A 14,716-nucleotide genomic window follows, 5' to 3' on the forward strand; every position below is an offset into this window, starting at 1 on the left:
TGTGCAATGTCGTAGTCAAATACAGGTTCCTAAATCAGTGAAAATTCAAGGTTTTCACTTTGAATTATGTGTCCATTTGTAGAAAAATGTACCATTTATTTCATTTCTTGGAACCTGGAGACAGGAAAACTTGAGAGTGACTAGCTGCACAAGTAGAGATACAAGAGTGTTGGGGAAGGAGGTACACAGATCTACCATCCTTAAGGATGGAGATTTTCTTTGCTTTTTCTTTTTTCAGGCTGTGTATATAACTTCCAAGGGACTCTCTCAACTCTTGGGGTAGGACTATGATTCTAAACTATTATATTTGTCCTGAGGGAGGAGGAGAGACTGGTTACTGTGAGCCCTTTATATTCCTTTATATTGTTTAAATAGTCTCTGAGGTCAAATCAAGGCTGTTCTCTATCCCCAATACTAGCGATTTAGGTATAGACATACTAGCTGAGGCATTTTTAATAGGCCCTGGGAAGACCTAGATTTCAGTTCAACTCTGAAGTTTCCCAGAGAAGCCAAGAATGGAAGAAAAGGAACTAAAAAGAAACTTGGGGGCGGTCCCCCAAGCCTGAAACTATACATCCATGAAAAGAACTTGGAGGTTTGGGCTGTCAATTAAACATTCAACTAACTCAGATTTGCAGAGTAGATGCCCAATAATTATTTGCTAATTAATTCTTCAATAAATAGTCATTATTTTTTTCCCTTCAGTGGTTTATTATGGAATTAGAGCAAAGACATACTTAAAATGTCTTCTGCTCTTCCAGAAAAAAAATTAGGTAAATATCTCTTCAAATTCTCTCTCTTTTGATTATTCAATTTCTCTGTCTCTCAATCTCTCTCTCCTCCTCCTCCTGTCTCTCCTTCTCCCCATCCCCACTTTTTCACATATTCTTTCTTTCATACACACACACACACAATTTTTTCCCTTAGCATCTTATCAGTAATGATTTTCAGAAGCATCGCTGATGTACTATGTTAGCTCCAACCTCTTTAAATTCTGCAGTAGTGATCCACATATCCTGAAAGGCTGATAAAGAAGCGAGGATGGAACCTCCCATCCACACGGATATTTTCCTGTCCGGTGGGGCAGAAACCCTCACCGAAGTGTTGGCAGGTACCATGAGAGCCAGTTCTTTTACTAGCCTCTTGTCTAAACCAGGGAAACAGGTGGATCCCCCGGCAAGGATGATATTGGAGAAGAAGTTGCTCCTTAAATCTGTGTCACACTTCATTATGCTATTGAAACAGAGCTTGTCGATGCCAGGAGCCTCCAGATTCAGGTGCCCTGGAAGAAAAAGGCTCTCTGGGCATCGGAACATCTCATCGTGGAGTTTGATGGTCTTCCCATCAGGTAATTTATACATTTTCTCCAACATGCTGGGATTCTTGGTCAGTTCCTCTTCAAAGTTGACAGCCACGTAACAGTGGTTCTCTTTGATGTTAGTGACCACCTTTTTGTCAGATGGGCTGAGCAGCATAATACCATGGTCTTGGAGGAGTTTGATAAGATACTCGGTGAGATCTCGCCCGGCCAAGTCCAGCCGAAGGACACCGTGAGGGAGACAGTAACCTTCAAAGATGGGCACACACTGGGATACACCGGCACCCGAATCCAGCACATACCCCGTTGTATAACCTGAGGCAAAGAGGGCCAGGACAGGCTGGATGGAGACGTACAGAGCGGGCACCTCAAAACTCTCAAAGAATAACTCAGTCATCCTTTCCCTGTTAGCCAGAGGGTTTAGCGCTGGCTCTGTGAGCATAACTGGGCTCTCGTAGGCCTTCCTTTTCAAGTTATTTTCATAAACATTCTTCCACATGGCCTCCATGTCTGCCCAGGAGGTGACAAGGCCCCGTTCCACTGGATAGCTGCGGAGAGTACAATAAAAAATGGCCCTTTGGATTTCAGTTTCTTTCCCTCCACCCCTAAAGATCTGACCTTTCCCCAAACCCAACACAGAGACCCTAGGACCCTCTGCATGGACTGCTATGTCTCACCGAGGCCCTCTGTTACCAGCAGCTAGTGCCCCTGATGTCTCATCTTGGGCCCTTCCCATCATCTTATTTTCCCCAGCTTCTGATTGTCTTCCCTCCCTTTGAGAGGGATAGCAGTGAGGTAGAAAGAGTGGAACCACCTGGGTATGAATCTACCCCTTACTATCTGTGTGACCTTAGGCAAGGAGAAGACGGAATCATTTATAATAAGAGTTAATGTAGATACAGTGCCTACTATGAACCAGGCACTGCACTAAGTCCCTTATAATCATTGTCTCATTATTAAAACATCAGTGCCATTACCAATAGGAGCTAATACTTTAAGCATTCTACAAATATTTGGATCTCACAATAACCTGCTCTGCAGGGGAATCAATTCAGTGCCATTCAATCAATTCAGTGTCTATTATATTCAAGATCCAATACCAGACACTGGGGAATAGAAGGACAAAAACAAAGGGGATCAGGGAAGCTTGGCAAAGGAAGTGAGGAGAAAAACAGAACCTCCAGAGGAGAAATGCATTTTGGATCAGCTTGTCCCAATGCAAAGAGATAGATGGCAGGCGGACTCTGGCTTTGGGACCAGTGGTAATTGTTCCACTGTGACTGGAAGATAGAAGACAAGTGGTGGAGTGACACAAAATGAAGGTCTTTGACACAAATATATGCTATGGGGAGTGTGGATGGAAGGAGGACATGACTGGGAGCAGGGAGATCATAGAAGGCTATTGCAATAGAATAGATGAGGAGGTCTCAAATTAAGGAGGTAACTCCTTAGAAGGTCAATAAGATTTAGCAATGAAAAGATCCTTGGTCAATGTCTAATTTATTTATTTATAAAAAATTTTTTCTTTTTAAATTTTGAATTCTAAATTCTTTTTCTCCTTCCCACTCCATTTTCCTGAGAAAGTAAGCAATATGGCGTCAATTATACACGTGCAATCAGCCTGGTGAGCTTTGGGAGAGCATTTTCTGGGGGATGGTGAAGTCAGAAGCCAGGCTGCAATGTGTTGAGGAGGGACAGGTAAGTGTATGATTGAACTGATGGTCGAAAGTGGGCAGTGGAAGATTGAAGGGATAACAGTCAATAGGTTAAGGGGACTTGGAGCAAGATTTCCTGATTCCAGGTGCTGCCAGTGCTCTGCATATAGTTTCATCATCTGCAAAGTGAATCATGGGTTAGGAGCCATGAAGGAACTTGGGGACTACAAAGTCTTATACTGCTATTTCTTTTTTTATTATTATAGCTTTTTATGTACAAGATATATGCATGGGTAATTTTTCAGCATTGCTAATATTTTATTTCACTGAGGAAACTGAGGCTGAGAGAAGTTAGATAATCTTACTCAAGGTCACATAGGTAATAAACATTTGAGGTACAATTTGAACTCCGGTCTTTCTGATTCTAAATACAATGCTCTACCTGCTGCCTCACTAAGCTAGTTTTGGTGCCTACTTTCCTCAACAAATAAGATGTGTCGGAGGCAGCTAAATGGCACAGTGGAGAGAGTACTGGTCTTAGAGTCAGGAGGACCTGAGTTCAAATGTGGCCTCAGATGCCTACAAGTTGTGTACCCTGGGCAAGTCCCTTAACCCTATTTGCTTCAGTTTCCTTATCTATAAATTGAACTGAAGAAGGAAAGGGCAACCACTCTAGTACTCCATAGTCACATAGAGTAATTCAGAACTGAATAACAATTGCATATCCATCAGATCATCAAAGATGATAAAGAAGGAACTATAGGAAAAGGGAAATACTAATGCCATGTTGGTGGAGTTGTGAATTGATCTAACTATTCTAGAAAGCAATTTGGAACTATGCCCCCCAAAACTATGCATAACCTTTCATCTGATGATACCCCTACTAGGCCAATATCTAAAAAGACATAAAAGGAAAAGGACAAGTATATACATTTTTTCTTTTTAAATTTTGACTTCTAAATTCTCTTTCTCCCTCCTACTCCATTTTCCTACCCACTGAAAAGGTAAGCAATATGATGTCAATTATACTTGTGAAATCAGTCTGGTGAGCTTTTTATAAGTTGGCAAAGAACTTGTGACTTAGGAGGTACCCATCAATGGAGAATGACTATGATATATAATGTTGTACCATAATAAAGGGACAAAATCTGAGGAATTTAGAAAGATTTGTATGATTGTTGCAAACTAACTTGAGTAGACATACGAGAACCATTTTTTGAGTAACAAATAATTTTGAAACACTTGAGAATTCTGATCAAAGCAATGGCCAACCTGCTTCCATTCAGTGATGAAGTACACCACCCATCTCCCAAGTAGGAGGCAGTGATGGACTCAGGGTTTACGATGAGACATATTTTTGGACAAATCCAATGCAGGAATTTCTTTAACTTAACTGTGCATAATTGTTACAAGAATTTTATTTTTTACTTCTTTTTTTTTTTTCTTTCCAATGGGGAAAGGAGAGAAAATTGTTAATTAAGAAATAAAATTAATTGTAAAAAGAAAATATAAAGGGCATACACTATGATCAAGTAGGATTTATACCAGGAATGCAGGGCTGGTTCAATATTGGGAAAACTATCAATATAATTGGCCATGTTAATAACCAAATTAACAAAAACCATATGATCATCTCAATAGATGCAGAAAAAGCATTTGATAAAATCCAACATCCATTCCTATTAAAAACACTTGAGAGTATAGGAATAAATGGACTTTTCCTTAAAATAATCAGCAGCATCTATTTAAAACCATCAGTAAGCATCATATGTAATGGAGACAAACTGCAACCATTCCCAATAAGATCCGAGGAAACAAGGTTGCCCACTATCATGCTATATTTAATATTGTATTAGAAACGCTAGCTATAGAATAAGAGCTGAGAAAGAGATTAAAGGAATAAGAATAGGCAAATGAGGAAGCCAAATTATCATCTTTGCCGATGACATGATGGTATACTTAGAGAAACCCCAGAGATTCTGCTAAAAGTTATTAGAAATAATCCACAACTTTAGCAAAGTTGCTGGTTATAAAATAAACCCACATAAGTCATCAGCATTCTTATATATCACTAATAAAACCAACAGTCAGAGTTACAAAGAGAAATTCCATTTAAAGTAACTACTGATAATATAAAATATTTAGGAATCTATCTGCCAAGGGAAAATCAGAAACTTTATGAACAAAAATTACAGACCACTTTTCACACAAATTAAGTCTGATCTAACCAATTGAAAATATTAAATGCTCTTGGATAGGGCGAGCAAATATAATAAAGATGACAATATTACTCTAAACTAATCTATTTATTTAGCGCTATACCAATCAGACTCCTAAAAACTATTTTAATGACCTAGAAAAATAACAAACAAAGTTCATATGGAAAACAAAAGGTCAAGAATTTCAAGGGAATTAATGAAAAAAAAATCAAATGATGGTGGCTTAGCTGTACCAGATCTAAAACTACATTATAGAGCAGCAGTTACCAAAACTATTTGGTATTGGCTAAGGAATAGATTAGTTGATCAGTGGAATAGATTAGGTTCAAGGGATAAAACAGTCAACAAATATAGCAACTCTAGTCTTTGATTAAACCCAAAGATCCCAGCTTTGGGATAAGAACTTACTGTTTGATAAAAATTGCTGGGAAAATGGGAAACTAATATGGCAGAAACTAGGCATTGATCCATACTTAACGCCGTACACCAAGATAAGGTCAAAATGGGTTCATGACCTAGGCATAAAGAATGAAATTATTAATAAATTAGAGGAACATAGGATAGTTTACCTCTCAGACCTGTGGAAGGGGAAGGTCTTTATGACCAAAGCAGAACTAGAGATCATTACTGATCACAAAATAGAAAATTTCGATTATACCAAACTGAAAGTTTTTGTACAAACAAAACTAATGCAGACAAGATTAGAAGGGAAGCAATAAACTGGGAAAATATTTTTACAGTCAAAGGTTCTGATAAAGGCCTCATTTCCAAAATATATAGAGAATTAACTCTAATTTATAAAAATCAAGCCATTCTCCAATTGAAAAATGGTCAAAGGATATGAACAGACAATTCTCAGATGAAGAAATTGAAACTATTTCTAGTCATATGAAAAGATGCTCCAAGTCATTATTAATCAGAGAAATGCAAATTAAGACAACTCTAAGATACTACTACACACCTGCGATTGGCTAAGATGACAGGAAAAATAATGATGATTGTTGAGGGGATGCGGAAAAGTGGACATTGATGCATTGTTGGTGGAGTTGTGAATGAATCCAACCATTTTGAGAGAGTTTGGAACTATGCTCAAAAGTTATCAAACTGTGCATACCCTTTGATCCAGCAGTGTTACTACTGGGATTATATCCCAAAGAGATTATAAAGAAGGAAAGGGACCTGTATGTGCACGAATGTTTGTGGCAGCCCTTTTTGTAGTGGTTAAAACTGAAACTGAATGGATGTCCATCAGTTGGAGAATGGCTGAATAAATTGTGGTATATGAAAATTATGGAATATTACTGTTCTGTAAGAAATGACCAACAGGATAATTTCAGAAAGGCCTGGAGAGACTTACATGAACTGATGCTGAGTGAAATGAGCAGGAACAGGAGATAATTATATACTTCAACAACAATACTATATGATGACCAGTTCTGATGGATCAGGCCCTTCTCAGCAACGAGATCAACCAAATCATTTCTAATGGAGCAGTAATGAACTGAACCAGCTATGCCCAGAAAAAGAACTCTGGGAGATGACTAAAAACCATTACATTGAATTCTAATCCCTATATTTATGCCCACCTGCATTTTTGATTTCCTTCACAAGCTAATTGTACAATATTTCAGAGTCTGATTCTTTTTCTACAGCAAAATAACGTTTTGGTCAGGTATACTTATTGTGTATCTAATTTATATTTTAATATATTTAACATCTACTGGTCATCCTGCCATCTAGGGAGGGGCTGGGGGGGTAAGAGGTGAAAAATTGGAACAAGAGGTTTGGCAATTGTTAATGCTGTAAAGTTACCCATGTATATATCCTGTAAATAAAAGGCTATTAAATTAAAAAATATATATATAAAGGGCAAATGCTCTATAAATATCATGGGGAGGGTTGTTTCTGTATACCTTTAATTTTTTTTTAATTCCACTATCTTTATTTTCCAACCTCCCCCAAAAAAGTAAGGCAATAGTCACCTTATTACCATTTCCGATTTTTCTCCTTAGCTTTTCTTCTTATTCTAAAAGTCTCTTTTATCCTTTCATAGGTTAATAGAATTTAGAGACCTTAGAGATCACATAGCTTAAGACAGGGCAGATAGGTGGAGTAGTGGATAGTATTGGACCTGCACTATCATCCTGAGTTTAAATCTGACTTTAGACCCTTCTTAGCTATGTGACCTTAGGAAAGTCACTTAATTCTGTTTTTTCTCAGGTTTTCATCTATAAAATGAGCTGGAGAAGGAAATGGTAAGCCACTCCAGTATCTTTGCCAGGAAATGCAGGGCCGTTCCTTTTATGGTCGGGGATACAGAGGTAGAAAGTTTGGCCAGGTCAAAAGCACATTAGGTGTTAATACCAAGGTTTCTATTTGAATTCAGGTCACAAACTGAGATTTGGACCCAAGTGTACCAATTTGAAATCCAATTTTCTTTCCACGCTTTGCTAAGTCTCAGCTCCTTTTTTCCTTTTCCCTTCCTTCTCCAATCATCTCTTCTTCTGACCCTCTGAACCCCAATCTTGAAATAGGAAAAGGAGTTTACCTGATGGAGAGAGAGCATCTCCTGGCCTGGGCTTCCTCACCTACAAACAGATCCCTCTGTGAGCTTTCTGAGGCCCCGGCCTTGCTCTTGCCCCGGCCTGTGATGTTGGCGTAGGTGAACTGTGGCTCCCTGTTCCCGGCCAAGCCTGCCTTCAGCACGGCGGAGCCATTATCTATCACCACAGCAGCCGGGTAATTATTCATACTTTTGGGATCTACACCTCCTTCCTTATCAATGACCCGACCACTAGCATGCTCCCTCACCCCGGCCAGATTCTCTTCGGCACCAGTCAATTCTTCCTGACGTCCCTGTCCACTGTAAGGTCTCCCCATCAGGCCAAACCCTTCTAAACTATATGTAACAGAGCATGCATTATGAAGTCACCTGGAGTGTCTGGCGAAAGCCCCTTCACCCTTCCTGTGGATGTAGCCTGAACACCACATGCAAATAAACTGGGACAAAGTAAAACAATTCAGTTTATTGGCTTACAAGAAATCTTACAATTTCTTACATCCTTTAAAATATTAATATGTATTATCTTATTTTACCACACTTATCTGTTTTACATGATTTGGCATTGAATTCCTAAAACTTTGACACATATTGCTCAAATCTTCATCAAGAAATTACAGTCAATTTGTTGGACAGTCCATTTTTCTAGTCCTGATTATAGCCTGTCAGTTATCAATGGAGTTTAATTCAGGCAGGTTCCCAGGCCATTCGTGCATATTTAGCTCTATCTTTTTTATATTTTTATATTTTTATTTTCCTCAGTAAAACAACTTTTACATTCGTTTTTAACATTATGAGTTCCAGTTCCTACTCTTCCTCCCCATGCATTGAAAAAAACCCATGTGAAGTTGTGTAAAACATTTCCATAAAAGTTATGTTGCAAAAGAATCCATAAAATTTCCCCTCCACCCTAAAAAAAAACCCTCAAAAAGTATTTTTAAAAAGTACACTTCACAGGATAATTTTATAAATATGTATACATATATTGGGTTTTACATATATTGGGTTTAGCATATTTTTTAAAATATGTTTAACATATATTGGATTACTTGCCATCTAGGTGAAGGGGGGAAATTTTGGAACACTAGGTTTTGCAAGGATCAGTGTTGAAAAATTATCCATGCATATGTTTTAAAACCAAAAAGCTTTAATTAAAAAAAATGCTTGAAAAAAAAAGTATGCTTCAGTCTTTACTCAGAGACAATCAGTTCTTTATCTGGGTATGGATAGCATTTTTCATTATAAGTCAGAGTACTCATTATAAGTCATTATAAGTCAGGGATCATTGTGTTGATGAGAATAGCAGTTTTTCACTTTTCTCTGTTTTTTGAATATATTTATCTTTTATAACATGATATATAGTTGGATCACAGTATTTCATCTTCATTTAAGGATTCTGGAATAATTCTGTTTCTCAGTGTTTAACTATATGGATCAAATTCATCACTCCCTCCATGGAGACATGACTTCCTGGCCAACTAGTAATACAAATTTTTCAAACATTTTTTGGGAGGTGAGATTTTTACATGTCATGAAGAAGCCCAGATCTTAATGACTCTCCTAAACTTCTTCTGTCAATATTTTTGGTAGAGCCTTGAATGAAAAAGTGATCTTCATCAATGAAAAAATTTCCTTTTCCAGACTTCAGTCCTCTAGTCTTTCCATAGTCTTGATCATGAAAACATTTTTTCTTAATAGTAATGATAATATTAAAAAATAAAAAAATTTCCAGTTACATATAAAATTTTTATCATTAAAAAAATTAAGTTCTAAGTTATCTCCCTCCTTCCTTACCTCCCCCCTCATTGAGAAAGCAAGCAATTCGATATAGATTATACATCTGCAGTCATGCAAAACATTTCCACATTAGTTATGATATGAAAGAAAACACCAATCAAAAAAAGCCCAAGAAAAATAAAGTAAAAAGAAGTATGTTTCAATCTGAATTCAGATTCTATCAGTTCTTTCTCTGGGGGAGGGATAAGCATTTTTCATCTTTATTCCTTCAGAATTAATTAGATCATTGTATTGTTGAGAATGCCTAAGCTATTTATAGCTGATCATAGTGAAATATTGCTGTTACTGTGTACAGTATTCTCCTGGTTCTGCTTACTCCACACTGCTAATTTCATGTAAGATTTTCCAGATTTTTCCTGTTCGTAATTTCTTAGAGCACCACGATAGTATTCCATCATAATCACATGTCATAGCTCATTCAGCCGTTCTCCAAGTGATGGGCATCCCCTCAATTTCTAACTTTTTGTTGCTATAAATATTTTGCATGTAAAAGTTCTTTTCCTTTTTTAAAAAAAAATATATTTGGGGATATAGACTTAGTAGTGGTATTGCTGGATCAAAGGATATGCACGATTTATATTTTTGGTTATAGTTCCAAATTGTTTTCCAGAATGTTTGGATCAGTTCACAATTCTACCAATAATGCATTAGTGTTCCAATTTTCCCACATCCCCTCCAATATTTATCATTTTCCTTTGCAGTCATATGAGTCAAGTGATACTTCAATCAGAAGTGATACTTCTTTTAATTTGATTTCTATAATCAATGATGAATTCGAGCATTTTTTCATGTGATTATTGATAGCTTTGATTTCTTTGTCCGAAAACTGCCTGTCCATGTCCTTTGAACATTTTTCAATTGGAGAATGACTTATATTCTTATGAATTTGGCTTGTTTTCTATATATTTGAAAAATGAGACCTTTATCAGAGAAACCTACTATAAAATTTTCTTTACAAAACTGATTTGTATTAGTATTTTTCTCATTTCAAGAAACTTTTAAACACACTATACAAAAATCAATAATAATACATCTAGCTACCAATTCCTCTTAAGGTCTGTACTTGTTTTCTGAGGATTAATTAAGCTGCTTTGAAAAAAAAAATTGTCAAGTTTTGGCATTATTTCCCCCTCACTAAACTTTCCTCTGTGATTCAATGAAATTGATCTGATTTTATATGGGCATAAAAAAATCTATGACATGTTTGATTTCAGCAGGCACTGTAGTACCTCTAATAGTTATTGAAGGGTGATCTTTTTAGAGCTATCACGTTTGCATGTTTCCTTAGAATATCCTAAAAGTCACAGTATCAAGAAACAATAACAACAAAACAAAACAAAAGGAAGTAATGAAATGTATATATTGAATGAAATCTAGCACTCTTCTGACACAGACCTAAAGGGAAGGGAAAAGGTGGAGGAAACTAGCTCTGTCCAGTTTCATCTAGTAAGGGTCAAACATTTTGAGTCAACCTAATGTCACTAGAAACACAAACTCATGACTACTGTTGTAACAAAAATGAAAACAGATCAAAATTATTACTTGGCTCAAGTCACTTGAACACAACTATAGTTTGCTAAAAAGGCAAAGATTGCATTGTCCCTTAAAATAGTTTTTTCTTCAATTATATTTTAAAGAGTAAATATGTAGTCAAGCCCCCTTACGGGGACACTGTCCCTTCCAACCAACTAAGTATAAGCTTAGTAATGGTATTTCTATGTCAAAGAGTATGAACAAATTAGTAACTTTTGGGACATGATTCAATGTTACTGCCCCAAATGGCTGACCTCATCCATAACTCCATCAATATGTACCTTATATTTCATGGTCTCATCAACATTTGTCAATTGTGTCCATCTGTTGAGTAAAAAGTAGAATCTCAGAGTTGCTGTAATGGATATTTCTCTAATTATTGTGTGATTGTGAGCATTTTAAAATATGTTTATAGATAGCTTGAATTCCTTCTTTTAAAAACTGCTTGCCCATATCCTTTGGCCATTATTATCAATTGTGAATGAAGCTATTTTAGAAACATATAGATGACAATAGAAGGGAAAGCCAAGAAAAATCACAGGCAACAAGTCAGCTCTAAAAATTACACATTGAATTTAGCATAGAATTGTCATAATTCTATAACATTTATATATTTAGTATTTTTTAGCATTATATTTATATGTTTATATTGTTACATATTATAGGAGCTATAATTTGTAAATTATGCTTAATATCCATAGAAAACATTTATGTATTTTACATGTTTAGTATATATTTATATGTTTATATTCATTGTTTCCTGAACAATCTTTTCCTGGTCTACTATGTTGCATAAATGCCCTTTTATTTGTCATTTAAGTTCACAATATCAACAAAAAATAGCCCGTGTCCTTTTTGGGATGACTGTCTTTCATATTCTTCTATTATTATTAGCCCCTGCCGCTCTCTGTGGACAATTCCTCAGCAGTTTCCTTCTAGGGCTCTTAGGGATTTGGGACCTTTCAAAGATCACAAGATCTCCATCCGAGCAATTTCATCTGCAGATATTAATTTTGACTAAGATGGCTAAAGAACAAATATATAAGCAACAAGAGTTGAGTACTCATAGAAAATTGACAACCTATGGGAGAAGGCTTGAGGAATTTGGCCAGGAATTGTCCCCTCCCCTACCAGCCGGTTCAAAGTAGTCTTTCCTCTCTGGTTCCTTGGGAGGAAAGAGAGCTAGAAATGTGAAGGGCATGGAGTGGCCTTTTAATATATGTCTTCTGTTGTGCTTAGCAAACCAAACCATGCATGAATCATCATGGCCCCAAATAGATTCATCTTCATTTCTGTGCAGGGCTGGATCCAGACAGGGAAAATTTGTTTCGAGGATTGCTTTCCCATAGGTCAGTCCACTGCTATTACACTCCCTTGATTCTTTTTGAAGCTCTTTCTTTAAAAAAAAAAAAAAAAAAGACAGACAGACAGAAAGAAAGAAAGGAAAAGAAAGAAAGAGAAAGGAAGGAAGGAAGGAAGGAAGGAAGGAAGGAAGGAAGGAAGGAAGGAAGGAAGGAAGGAAGGAGAGGAGAGGAGAGGAGAGCAGAGGAGAGGAGAGGAGAGGAGAGGAGAGGAGAGGAGAGGAGAGGAGAGGAGAGGAGAGGAGAGGAGAGGAAAAGAAAAGAAAGAAAGAAAGAACAAAAAAGAAAGAAAGAAAGAGAGAGAGAGAGAAAGAAAAAAAGAAAGAAAGAGTAAGTGCTGAGTGCAGCAAATATCGGATGTCACAAAGAATGAAGCTGACTCCATTTTTAACAGATGGTCAGAGATTTGATAGGACTATAGGAGTTAGCCAGAGTCATCATAAGTACACAGACTCCTGATTTAGAATCAGAATTTATAGTAAACAAAAGAGTAGTAAAAAGAAAAAAGAATGGCCTAACATTCAGAATTTGGCTCTGAATTGTTAAAGCAGATTGTTGAAAATAAAAAATCAGAATGGATAAAGAAATGATATATCAGTACTGACTATAATAATTTCTTTTTTTTTCTTTTTTTTTAGTTTTGCCACTTTATTTACAGGTTGCTCATTTAAATAGCTGCAAGTTAAAGGCAAAAATCAGCATCATATGAACATTTGTATGTAACAAATATAAATTTCAGAATTATTAAAGAGCATTGTTAATCACTTCCCACACAAAGTAAATTCTTTACAAAATAAGACAACTGTTTTCTCCATGGCAAGTTAAACTGGTAGATGCCTGAGGAATTTGGAGATAAAAGATATGTAGTCTATTAGAAAATGTTTCATTAGCCAGTATATCTGGTCAAATCACATTTCACATTCACAGTAATGAGGAGGACATTTCTATCCCTACTAATACGAGACTACTAACAGCTACTGTTTTCTCCAAACCAATATTTCAAAGGATTTTTGAGTGAGTTATTGTGACTCAGGAGAAATATTGGCCAATTTGGACTTCTAAAACATAGTTAGGGAAATGCTGTACTATCCTGCGATTCTTATAAGATTAGAAATGATCAGCAAAATGAGTGCTATTAGTATATTCGCATTAATGGAACCATCAGAAGATTGAATACTAGTTTTTAACTAGTTTTCAATTTTTCATCATATTCAGAAAGATTGTCCTAAACTTTTATCTAGGTCATGAAATAATTTTTTAAAATGTTTAACCATGAAAAGAAGTCATTAACATCTGCATCTAAATCACATTTAAATCTATCAAATTTGGGGGAAAAAAATTCCCTAATTTAGAATGTGCTTATTCATTATGTGTTTCTATGCACAGGTCAGCAGCATCACAAAGCTTTGTTTGGAGAGCTAAGTAACTTAATTGGCTGAATTAGTACCATCTGACCAAGTTTTCTGCTATCATCATTATCATTAACCAGTAGATAAAATTATTTGTAATAAAACAATTCCTATAAACACTACCTGAGTTTTACACATGCAGTTTTAGGAACATAAGCACCAAATGATACTTGCAAATTCTATATCAAATTAAAATAAACTTTAAATACCATTTGAATCCTACTTTACCACTACTGAAATACAAGATCATCTTGAAAGATCTAAAAACAAGCTTGAGAAACATGATCTAATAAATTCTTTTTCATGTATATATTTTTTACTTTCCAAAATACATGCAAAGTTAGTTTTCAACACTTATCTTTGAAAAACCTTATGTTCCAGATTTTTCTCCCTCCTTCTTCTCCTTCCTCCTCCCCTAGAGGAGCAATCCAACCATAATAATTTCAATGTGACGTTAAATACATATAAATTAATTACTTCAACAAAAAAGACCAAAAAAGCCCCAAAGGCATTTTAATTAGCTAACATGTAAGTTAATTTTCAAATGGGAGAGATAGCTTTCAAAGACAATGCTGGATAAGAATGTAAAATTTTTTTTCAAAAGAGGATAGATGATTATCAGAAGGCCCAGGTTACATGAACAATAAAATTGAGGTCTAGATATTTTCTCTGATCCCCAAGATGTCTAAACTTTTCCAAAATGGAAATTATGCACCAAAGACAAATGAACTTAAGTTGTCTTTATGGTCTAGGATACCCAAAATAGGAAAAGAAAATATAAAAAAAATTACAAAACCCCAAACCCCCAAAGCAAAAATCTAAGAACTAACTTTTACTAACCCTGAGTTCACTTAGTACTTTCTC

General features: G+C 36.0%; 1 protein-coding gene across 1 annotated transcript; it reads right to left on the minus strand.

Annotated features, from left to right (window-relative positions):
* Positions 1–690: 690 nt before the first annotated feature.
* Positions 691–8,071, minus strand: ACTRT3 (actin related protein T3). Its single transcript, XM_003766820.3, has 2 exons — positions 7,741–8,071; positions 691–1,866 (listed from the first exon to the last, which is right to left on the minus strand). Exons 1-2 carry the CDS (start codon positions 7,941–7,943, stop codon positions 948–950), a joined length of 1,122 nt encoding a protein of 373 aa, XP_003766868.2. The 5' UTR covers positions 7,944–8,071; the 3' UTR covers positions 691–947.
* Between the last annotated feature and the right edge of the window lie 6,645 nt (positions 8,072–14,716).

Source organism: Sarcophilus harrisii, chromosome 3, assembly GCF_902635505.1.
Source record: "Sarcophilus harrisii chromosome 3, mSarHar1.11, whole genome shotgun sequence".
Taxonomy (NCBI): domain Eukaryota; kingdom Metazoa; phylum Chordata; class Mammalia; order Dasyuromorphia; family Dasyuridae; genus Sarcophilus; species Sarcophilus harrisii.

What these genes read in the sequence shown, in the direction of transcription:
- ACTRT3 (XM_003766820.3), bottom strand. Translation starts at nt 7,943, where the DNA reads ATGAATAATTACCCGGCTGCTGTGGTGATAGATAATGGCTCCGCCGTG. An exon ending in AGATGCTCTCTCTCCATCAG is followed by an intron (nt 1,867 to 7,740) that starts GTAAACTCCTTT and finishes TACTCTCCGCAG; the next exon opens with CTATCCAGTGGAACGGGGCC.